Source organism: Trachymyrmex septentrionalis, unplaced genomic scaffold (genome assembly GCF_001594115.1).
Source record: "Trachymyrmex septentrionalis isolate Tsep2-gDNA-1 unplaced genomic scaffold, Tsep1.0 scaffold70, whole genome shotgun sequence".
NCBI lineage: Eukaryota > Metazoa > Arthropoda > Insecta > Hymenoptera > Formicidae > Trachymyrmex > Trachymyrmex septentrionalis.
Genome location: NW_017305885.1, coordinates 655,165 through 666,797, shown reverse-complemented (window position 1 = coordinate 666,797; position 11,633 = coordinate 655,165). Strand labels below are relative to the sequence as shown.

At 32.8% G+C, this 11,633-nt stretch overlaps 2 protein-coding genes across 4 annotated transcripts in view; one reads left to right on the top strand and one right to left on the bottom strand.

Annotated features, from left to right (window-relative positions):
- Positions 1-4,558: 4,558 nt before the first annotated feature.
- On the bottom strand, positions 4,559-8,422 carry LOC108753662 (sorting nexin-6). Of its 3 annotated transcripts, XM_018495460.1 has the most exons (11): positions 8,250-8,422; positions 8,063-8,113; positions 7,675-7,890; positions 7,212-7,333; positions 6,997-7,133; positions 6,606-6,913; positions 6,338-6,520; positions 6,086-6,103; positions 5,395-5,458; positions 5,100-5,185; positions 4,559-5,021 (listed from the first exon to the last, which is right to left on the bottom strand). In XM_018495460.1, the coding sequence occupies exons 1-11, from the start codon at positions 8,253-8,255 to the stop codon at positions 4,971-4,973; spliced, it is 1,242 nt and encodes a 413-aa protein (XP_018350962.1). In that variant the 5' UTR covers positions 8,256-8,422; the 3' UTR covers positions 4,559-4,970. The 3 variants fall into 3 exon arrangements, with proteins under 3 accessions (XP_018350962.1, XP_018350961.1, XP_018350963.1); XM_018495459.1 differs by lacking the exon at positions 8,250-8,422 and having other exon boundaries at positions 8,063-8,243; XM_018495461.1 differs by lacking the exons at positions 6,086-6,103; positions 8,250-8,422 and having other exon boundaries at positions 8,063-8,243.
- Positions 8,423-10,744: 2,322 nt separating this feature from the next.
- Positions 10,745-11,633, top strand: part of LOC108753699 (elongation factor 1-gamma) — a 2,833-nt gene continuing 1,944 nt past the window's right edge. The window contains exons 1-3 of the mRNA XM_018495547.1: positions 10,745-10,842; positions 10,970-11,119; positions 11,609-11,633. The exon at positions 11,609-11,633 is cut by the window's right edge and continues 3 nt beyond it. Of these exons, the coding sequence (XP_018351049.1) occupies positions 10,831-10,842; positions 10,970-11,119; positions 11,609-11,633 (187 nt within the window). The 5' untranslated portion in view covers positions 10,745-10,830. The remainder of the gene's footprint in view (positions 10,843-10,969; positions 11,120-11,608) is intronic.

The following is an 11,633-nucleotide window of genomic DNA, read 5'->3' as shown; positions in this document are numbered from 1 at the left end:
CGATTTTTATTTTCACCAGGGACAACCGCGCGATCACAAGTAAAAAAAACGGCAAATAACAGTGAAAACAATTCAAGCGGAAATTCTTGCCGCTACCACCGATTGAATTTTGGAATTCGAGCGCGATGGGCGAATCTAATCGACGCTGATCTATTTCGAGTTTCCAGCCAGACACACCGCGGATGGTGGACGGCCGGCTGGATTCAAGCCCGATTCGAGATGCGGACGAGAGTGATGCAGGTGCGAACGAGAGACCAGGATTGCGGCCTGCCGGGCGGAAGACTGATTGGCCGACCCAGATGCATACCGTTATCATAAATCTGCTCGAAATCCTCCGTAACCGCGCGGATATACATTGCGCTGCTTCCTCGCCCGGGCCTGCTTTCCCGCACACGCCGTCTGGAGTCTGTGCGTTCTTCGTACCGTATTTTCGCGTCAAGGAGAAATCGCGGGATAAATTAATCGCGGTTACGTGTATATCGAACCATTGGTTACGTTCAGCAGAGAAAAGAGCTTTCCAACTGTTGTAAAATTCTTTAATATGGATTGATTTATACATTTAAATCCAGTGAGGAATTCTAAGGCAAGATCAATCATAAACAAATTCAAAAATAACATTCGTTACATACACACACATTGTATAGCGATAAAATACAATATTTAAACATTTAAATAACCAAATAACCGAATAAAAAATGTTAGAAAATAATTAATAAACATATTTATTTCGTATTTCTGTACGAATAAAAATATGAAATAAATATGTTATAATTATTTTTCTAACACCTTTTCTTGCTCGGTTATTTGGTTGTTTAAATGTTGTATTTTAAGATCAGTTATATATTAAGGAATTTTACAACAATTGCAAAGCTGCTTTTTCTGCTGAACGCCGTCATGATTCGCGTTTTAAATGCTGGCAGAGCAAATAAAACGGCTCAGAGAGAGAGAGAAATGTTCGGTATGAATAATCATTTATTTTGTTGATATGTGACTTACGAAAACTTTCTTACCTTTTAATTTAAAAATTGTGTCATTCTAATCAAAATATGATTAGAATAAATGAAGTATTCATACTAAATATCAACTTAATAGTTATTCATATCAAACATTTCTTTCAATATTGTCGTCCTACGCATTCCAACGAGAAAAAGGGAAAAAACTTGATATATCGTCGAGCGTGTCGCATAATAAATTTGACTCTTAATGTTTGAGACCGACGAGTTAGTGATCACATCGTGCAATTTACAAAATTACTGCGCTACAGATCAACGATAAGAGCTTAAGACTGACGTTGGTGGCGATAAAATTAAATATCGCATATCTAATAGCATTGAGAAAAAATAAAATTTAGTTGAAGTATTAATGAGAGGTAGGGGAACCCTACAAAGCGTGTTCGCAAGTCGAATATACAATCAATGTGCATGTATTCGAGCGTGATTAAATATACGCGCGAATATATACGTGAATAAACGGAATATTCGTTCTCGAATGAGCAAATCTTAATGTAGAATCGTGCAGAATGGAAACGGTGGATGAAAATGCGGATAACACGCGATGTACGTCGACAGATTCAGCGAAATACAGCGAGACCGCGGGCTTATTTTCCATTCATCTTTTTTTCAGGTTTGCCTGCTTGCGTAAATATCAACGTAGATGCAAATAGACGATTCCTAAAATTCCATTTCATCCTCGATTACTTGGATATTAAATCGAGTCGCGTTCCCATGGCGTGACGGCTAATGAAACTTTGAAACAACTTGAACCGTTTATCAACGGCGTCTTGGTACACCTGACAGGTATCAGAGTACCTAAGACATTCGTGTCTCTTAATATGTGACAGATACTGCGACGAGTTGTTGGAGGTCTTAAGTTTAGTCGAATTTAAAAATTCTAGCGCAATTCATGTGCAGACTATAATCTGGAACCTTATTCTTAAAAAGATCGCATACGAAGATACGAAGGAAATATACGTGACATACTTTCTAAAACTGTTAGGCCCGGTTTCACCAATGTGAGATTAACCTCGGTTTACTTTGCTGTCTACCTTTTTCTAAGAATTTTAATTCTCTTAGAATTAGAAAAAGATAAAGAGTAAATTGAACAAAGTTTAAAGTTAATCTCAGTTACATTGGTGGAATCGAACCTCTAAGAGTGAAATCTTACTCTTAAAGATCGAAAAGTGAGCCACTCTTTTTCAAGACTGGCTCAATTTTCATTCTTTAGAGTGAAATTTCACTTTAAAGAATTTTGAGAGCGTACTATAGTATTTTCTTCCTTTTTTTTTTATGCAATATTTTTCAAGACGATTCTGAAGTGATGCGTTTTCCTATTTTGATCAAATTCTCAATTCCAACAAAGATATCATACTTTTTTATGATAAATGAGTAGTCATTTCAAAGCATTTGAAACTTATCTATATATAATACTTAAGATCGAAATGTACAGTTAAACGTACATTTAAACTTTTTTTGGTGTGATTCAAGCGGTAAGTTGAGCGGTAAGAGTTTCTATAACTTTTTTTATATCACAAAATGATTTTTTTATACACGTGTAATAGAGATAATAGAATAAATATACACGGAATTGAGTCCGAGCGCTTATACCATTGATAAATGGAATAGAATCACGAGAATTTCAGAACATTCATCGACGTGTTTTTGTTCACGAAACGTTCACGATTTGGGAATTTAATCGTCACACACATTTTTCATAGCATAGAGTATGAGTAACGATTGTAAAATAAAAGAGCCACTCTCTCCTTCCTGTCGCGAGTGTTTCAGCGGATATTACCTGTGAAAAATTCATCATACACTACGAACGAACGTAATCGACCGATGAATATTCGTATATCAAAGTTCGTTGAACGATGAGAATCATACGCCGTATGATCAGCAGCATTCCCAATAATCAATCACGTTTGAATACCGCATGAATATCACAAATATTCTTGAATAAACGCCTCCAGAACTAGTGTCGGAATTTGGTTAATGATAATGCCAATGTGCGAAATAAAGCCGAATTAAAGAAATTGATTGGAATGAACTCTTCATTTCTTATATAGGAAATGGAATAAAAGCTATGTTTAACAGAATTGCGGGAATATATGCAGCATATTCCGAAAATTGCTCTTGGAACTTTACTTTGAAACGCGTAACTCATTAGAAAAAAAAGTCGAGACTTTTAGGTAATTTCGAAAACACGGGCGAAGTATTTGTGTATGGCGTATCTTGTCAGAAAAGCTCTTCTTGTTGCTAAGATATTGAAATATTTTAATTTCAAATTAAAAATTGGAAATCCCACACCAATAATCAAAGATAACAATATTATAAACAACAAATGACTAGCTAATTTTATAAAGTAACTCATTTTCATAAATAGAACAGAATCATCCGTGTCTTTTAATAAATTTTTTGGAATTTTGATACACTATAGATCATAAATATATGTATCTGTTGAACGATTGTGTAATTATCTATAATATAATTTATCAAAACTTGTTAAAATCACTCACATCCACAATGAGACACAGATGATACTGTCAAACCAAAGTTATATCTATTAATTATTGTTTTTGAAAGTATATACGTTCGATTTATCGTATACGTGTAATTTGATACATGCAGGCAGCAAAAACGAGAGGTGAAAAGAGCGAGACGTTTTTCAGCTGACTTTTGCGTACCAACGATATTTTCTATTGCGTCGTCTTTACTGTTCGTTATTGTTAAGATTATTAACTTTATGGTGTAACGATACCAAATTAAGACCGGCGTACGATAAACGGGATACGACGTTGTCCGCATCGCAGCGCGTTTATCTGCACACACTCATAGGATATTTATAGGATCTACTGACATTAAAGATAAGACGATAATGTACGGTACATTATACGGTGGATTTCGAATTAATTCTTAAAGAATTAAACGATAAACTCTTGCAACTTAATGAATTTCTCAGTATATGTCTACAATCATGTATTATAGAAAAGAAAATGATTCGATTCAATAAAAACTTACGAAAATACTCGTGTGCAAATTATTTATCTCTGACAATTCTTACTTAATCTACGTAAAGTAGACTCCTTTTTTTTTAGTCTATAAAAAAGGGACGGTTAAACTATTAGAACACAATTTGCACGATGAACAAAAATGGATATGAAGTGCATATAAAAGAATATGAAAATACAGATGTTGCTTTACAACGCTATGATGAAAAGTATAATTGCACTTTATTATAAATCGTTTCAAGGTCCCCTTTATCATTGCTGCATTGTTTTGTTTCCTAATTCTAAAACGAACGCATTTATGAATAATTATTTGTCAGACTAGCGTATCGTCATAAAAATTTGGAAAGTTTATATATGAAAATCTAATTGTTTATATTAACTTTAATCATCCTGAGCTTTCATATTAGCAATCCCTCCTTCACAAAATTGTCCTAAACTTAAGCAATATAGTAATAACATGCTCATATGGATATATTCTTATTTATACATATATGTATATATATATATATATATATCTCTTCTATATATATATATATTTAATATAGAGAACCTTCCTTTATATATATATATGTAACAGGCTCTTAGTTCGAAGCTGCAAAGGGACTTGCTATATATAATATTTAATTCTTTTTTTATAATACAAATGTGCGTTACTTTCCTATAACACATGTATTATCCAAACTTTTATAAAACCGCAGTTTCTTACTATCTAGTAAGCAAAACCAATAGTAGCATTTACATAGCATTTTACAGCTCAATGATAGTAAATATCAGATTTTCGAAGTCACTTTGCAGCTTAAATACAATACTTTATTTCCAAAGCACGATAGATCTAGTAAAATTTGGATAACAAAAAATATATAGTATTTTACAGTACCATTACATTACATTATTAATCTTAAATAAACTGTTATCTGCATACAGAATGTATGCATATAGGTTTGTCCATGGCAACGCTAAAACTAGATCACTCTTCCCGAAGTACAGATAAACATTTCTTGAGCAATTCTGCGTGAGACTGTGAATATAACATATACATTCTTAATATGTTGCAAAGTTTGAATATAATTTAAAAGAATAAAAACATCATACTCACTTTAGCATGTTTTATTTCCAGTTCTGTTAGCTCAATGAGATTCTTCTTAAATGCAGCTACTCGTCTAGTTTTGAAATCCATTAATTCTAAAAAATCGTTAAAAGCATTAGTAACAATGTCACATTCGGAGAATAATCAATATCATTTTGTGAATTATATGACAAACGTTACACAATTACAAAAAAAAAATAGAAAATAATATTTTCTTTTATTTCATTTTTCTACTACAAAATGATATTGAGTGAGTTGACAATTTCCAAGTAAATGACATCTAATTGTATCTATTTTCACTTACCTTCTTTTCCTTTATCAGACATCTGTTCAAATTTCTCACATGCTTCAGTTTGTGCTTGTTCCGCCTTGATTGATAAAAACATAAATTTAAAATATTAAAATGTTAAATACACACATTTTTATTTAAAACTTTCGATGCAATTATGTAACAAAATATTCATCAGCAAAACTTATATCATTTCTACCATAAAAGTGTTCAGATCATAAATCATCTAAATTATCTAAATTATCAAGACAATATACTGCATGCAACCGTCATTCATGCATAATACTTCTGATAACTTCCGTGCTGCAGCAACTAACTTGTGCCAATTTCCTTGTTTAATAAACGTAACGTCAGAAATATATAACTTCAGAAATATATATTTTACATATTAATCACGTAAATGCATCTGCATATAATAAAAAAGTAAAAATTTTGCAATATTTTTATTTATATTTTTTCCAGTAAAAGAATCATAAAATTATCTTACTATATTTTAAAAACTCATAAATATCATAAAATTTGTAATATACTAAATATAAAATTCCAAAATAGTTTCTTTTATTTATATAGAATATTTACTAAATCTTGATTTTTAATTAATCCTTTTGATAATCTATCCATTTAATGAAAAGGTTGGCAATAAGATCTAATGTTTTTTAAGCACTACAACGGAAAATATATGTAAGACACAAACAACATGACACACCTCAGCAACCTCCAGTGCCTTGAAAAGCAAGAAAAATTGAAGTTCTGATTAGATGCTACTCATGACTGTAAACATGACTATAATTTCTAGTATCTAATAACTGCAGTTCAATTTAGCCGCCATTAATTTAAATATATATTCATTTATATTTATTTTCTGCGTCCTATATTTTTGTATTTCGTTATGATAAATTAGCCGAGAGATTATATAAATATAAATTTACGAATTACACACAGAAAAATATGCACTTACTGCATGAACATCTTTGTTTTTGGCACGAGCTTTTTCAAGAGCACGATTCGCAGATTCGTACTCGTGTAAAGCTTTCAATCTTCTGAAAAGAAGTCTCTTAGCCGCGGCTGTATCTCTCATATAATAACGAAGAGTATCTGATAATTTTAAATCTTCATCCGATGCTACCCGTCCTTCAACTTTCTGCAAAAACAAAAGTATTTTTATAATAGATTTAATTTAATTAAAATAGAAATTCTAAAAAAAGTATTCAGAAATATGTTCTCACTCGTAATTTCTCGAAAGTTTCGGCAATTTTAGTTAAAAATCTTTCGAGTTTTCCAGTATCTGTTGTAGCTAATTGTAAAAGATTAGTGGAAATCTTTATATATGAATCCGCTACATCTTTGTGTTTAGATGTTTGACGATCAGCTAATCTCGTTGCTTCTCTTAAATTGTGATGATAAGTTTGAAGAAATGTCATTTCTTGATCGAAGAAGTCGTTCACGTCTTTTACAGTAGCTGACAAGTAATATTCATCGGTAGTTTTTGAGAACGACTTCACCAAACCACCAAACATTTCCATCTTATTCTTTCCTGCAAAAATAAACAAAACATGGTCTATAAGCATCTTAATTTCTAAATATCGTAATATTAATTGCAAAATGCGAAAACATTACCTCGTACACAAAGATCTTGATCGTACTCTAAAAAGACCCTCAAATTATGATCATTTCGAAAAACTGGATGATGTGCCAGCCTAGTCAAAAACATTTCGTGCATAGCAACAGTTTTTTTGAATGTGGCTAAGTATTCCCTGCAAAGTCACAAAAGTAACTTAATAAAATTAGATCCTATCCAATTTAATATATAATTGACATACAGAAACACTCACGCTTCTAGTTCTTGTTTCATTTTATTAAATTCTTCGCGTGTCATATTTCCTTCACCTTCGCCAAGTTTTTGTAATTTTTCACGAGATGCATCAAAGTCTGGCCTTGGTGGACATGGTGGAATCTGTTATAATATAGTATTAGCATTAAAATATCAGTTAACTTTTAACATTTGAGTGCCAAAAAACACAATCATTTCTTTCAATTTTATGTCAAACAATTAATGACAAGTGCCTTTTTCTTGTATGATCATGTTTTATTATTTAACTTTCTGAATAATTTAATTTAATAATGGTTAACTAAATCTTGACGAATATTGTAAAAACAAAATACTTCAATATAATGGATCTATTGCCGATATATGTCTGGTACTTCTTACGCAAATTCCTACAATTGTGTCTGACATTCAAATATCAAAATATCCATTAATGTCGGAATAACAATGTCAGAAAATTCCACACATACAATGTAACCAGCGTATTCTTCATTTTCCTCAAATCGATCGTGGAGCCACACAAATTCTTCGTGCTGTCTTACAACCAGATTGTCCGGTTTTTGGAATTCAGGTAGAGTTGTTTTCGTATGTACAGTAAATTTGACTTTGTCCTTCTCGCTGAGAGCGTCCGAGATGTCTACCTGCAGGGATTTATCCGAGAGGTCTATGGTATCAGCATGGATTGTCTGAAAGAGTTTCCATCAACAGATACAACGGTGCCGAGTGATTACCGAGAATACGACAATAAAGGAGGGGAAGTCAGGAAGGGCGCACAGAACAATCGCGATAATGCGCGTGTTATCAAGCAGGCAATAAAAGAATCAAAGAATATGATAAAAAGACAAACGCCATAAATACCTTCTTAGGAGGAACGCTATTTAAAATGTCAGTGGTGTCACATATTCCGTCCTGCAACATTTTTTACGTATTAAAAAGCGCAAGGCACATTCGAAGGAGGAGCAAATTTTCTAGGTAATTCGTGCCGATCGTTTACACGTCAAACAAGCAGACGGCCAGTCACCGATTGATAACAGGTTCCACCTACCATCATGGCGTCGACTGGCGTCGTCCCCTTGACACACAGTGGTTAACAGCAACTCGATTAACAGAATCGTCTCGCTAAATAACGTATGTACAACTGTCGCACAGTGAGCGAACAGCGAAGAATGGAGCAAGCCGACCAGACTGTTTCAAATAATCTTCGACATGTTAGATCAAATGGTGGACAACCTCTCATGGTATTAACAGTCGAAACGAACGCCTCTAGTAGATATAGAGGTGAGTTAAATCAAGATGGCATCTTTTCCGCTAAATTTAAATAATTTTGTTCGATGCTGTATGTGTGACAAGTAGTTTTAACACTCCTTACTCCTAAATGATCACGTATGTGCACACGTGATATACGTGCACATATGAATTATAAATAATAATTGCACGCTTATTTTGATTGTTGTACATTAATAAAAGATAGATGAAAAAATAAATAAATATCTGACTTTACCAGTAATGATATGATTTTAAAAATATATCATCAAAATGATGTATTAAAATAAATAGGCAGATTTTAATTTTTTATTAAATTATTTTAATTTTGGTGATATGAGCAACATATACATGATATATGTATTTAATTAATTATTTTAATGCATATATTATACCAATTTAATACATCATTCTTTAAATACACTGCTGAAATTAAGATAATTTAATAGAAAGTTACAATATATAATACATAATGTGTAAGAAAATATACCAATCAAAGTCCTTCGTTTCCTTCCTTTCCATGAAATAAAGAACTTTGATTGATTGGATTTCTTATGTTTTATGTGTTATGCGTTATGCAAGAGTCTGTGCTTCTCGCTTAAGAATTGACCAATCACACTTGAATACGAGGAAAATATCTGGCTGTGATTGGTAAATTGTCATAACTACGTTTACACAATTGTGATCAGACTTTATGCTGAACGCAGTCAATGCTCTTGTACCTGTTTGGTCTATCTTTTTAGATCTAATGGAATATGCTTATCAGATACAAGAGCTCATTGAGTGCTCAGTGAGAGATCGTACTTCTGGATGTATCCATTGACATTTAGCGAACTCAACAGTTGAGTGAGCACTCGCTGCTATTGGTGTATTCTTTTAGATCATCCAATCAGCATTCTGGAAGAATACATCAATGACTATGTTTAGCAGAAAAAGCAGCTTTGCACTGTTGTAAAATTCTTTAATACGATTGGTCTTGCTGTTAGTTCCTCACTGGATCTAAACGTATAAACCAATCATATCTAAGAATTTTACAACATTTGCGAAACTATTTTCTTCTGCTGAACGCAGCTATTGTATCCAACCATCAATCCAAAACAAATCATTTTGTGTATCATTTGCGACTTTCCGACCGCATCGAAAATTAAAAGATGAACAATAAATTGATGAGCAATAATAAGTTTTGCACTAGAGCAACTGTCCCAATTACTGTGCCTGTCCCTATTAGTGTGCTTTTGTATTTCGATAAGCCATAAAGAAAACTAGCACAAATAAATAAAAAAAAATATTTTTTTTGTTAAGTTAAATTATTAATGCATACACACACGATATCGATAATATCTTATTTTTTAAGCATTAAAGTATTTTAAATATTTTTCGAAAAATATAAGGAATTCATGTGAATCCAGTTTTACGTATCGCAAAATTTTAAGCTTATCCTTATTAATGTGCCCTGTATTGGAGCTGAGAACATCGTGTTATGAGTGTAATGAAATAAATATAATTAAAATAATGATTTATGTAATATTAACATAAACAAACTTAAACTTATTACCTGTTTTAATAACTATATGTTAAAATAAATCAAATGTGGATAGGCACGCAAATTGAGGATACATTAATAAGGCCCTCATTAAGTTTGGGCCCAGTTGCATCAATGTCACTTTGACTTTAAGCGAGACTTAAAACTCTGTCTCGTTTTAAAGCGACAGAAAAAAGAGACAGAGATAGAAAGAGTTTTAAGCCTCGCTTAAAATCAAAGTAACGTTAGTGCAATCAGACCTTATAGGAACAAAAACATATTTTCTATTTTTGTCAACAGCATTATAAAGTATTAACATTTTTTAGATTAAAGAAACATTATAAGAAAAAGAAATAGTTGGAAAACCGATATTAATTGCAAGTAGGTAAAATTAAAGCTACGATATTTAATAATTAATTCAATAATAAGCAACTTGGCTAAAAGGCACATTAATAGGGACAGTTACCCTAGTAATATGTAATTGAGCATGAGTAGTATGTCGACTGTTTTAATATTTTTTAATAAAAAAACAATCACAATACATGAATATCTACATAGATTGGGTGCGTTTCGAGTTACGCATGAAGTATATAGTGTATCATTTTATCTTTCTTTATTATTCGATAAACAACAGAGACAAACATTGCATAATGCGTTTCATGTGTTATTCGGAACGCATCTTTTATGACGCGTTCAAACTAAAAGTGCCTAATTTCAGGTGTGAGGGCGCAACCAGCCGAGAGTACATTCTCACATCGTGACGTACTTCGCGCGATGCGCGTTTGTTCAAGTAGGGCGATCTTTACCGGCCTTCTACTTCCTCTTCTCGTGACTTGATACAATGGCGACTGGAGTAAGTAACTTTCACGCGGTTTTTCACCGGTTCGCATCCGCGCCGTGAAGCGCCAACACTGGCGACGGAATGTCAGAAAATAAAGCCTACACAATGCGTTATCCGCCCCACTGTGAATTTCTTTCAGATCCTTTACACGTACCCGGAAAATTTCCGAGCCTACAAGGCCCTGATAGCGGCTCAATTCTCTGGCATCCAGATTAAAATTGCCGATGACTTCGTCTTTGGCGAGACTAACAAAAGCGAAGCGTTTCTGAAGAAGTTTCCGTTGGGAAAGGTAAGCCGACTCACTCGCGTTACCTTCGTTCGACTTCTGTACGAATTTTTTTTATTTTGTGCAGTGTAACATTAACACGCTTTTTCTATCGTCACGTATGATGACAGAGACTGTAAAATACTTTGTCAATACTGGTACTTTTGGTTTATAACAAACTATCGTGAAGTACCATTCAGGGAACGTTCCTTTATTATACTCCAATTGTTTTCATATTTAAAACATTCTGGCATACAAAAATGTAGCGAGTCATATGGTATGGTTAGAATTGGCGCTCATATTCTTATTGTAGGAATATTCAATCGTGTATAATAGATCTGTGTGATATAAATAAAATAATAAGATGATTAATTTTTTTATATCAGAAACAAAAGAAGAGTAGGAAAGAAGGATGGGGTGGGAATAGGAGCAACTTTTCTCATTTTTAGCTGCTATTTGAATACATTGTAATATAATAGGACATATCTTTCAATATATATAAAATTATTTAAGGTTCCAGCATTTGAAACATGCGATG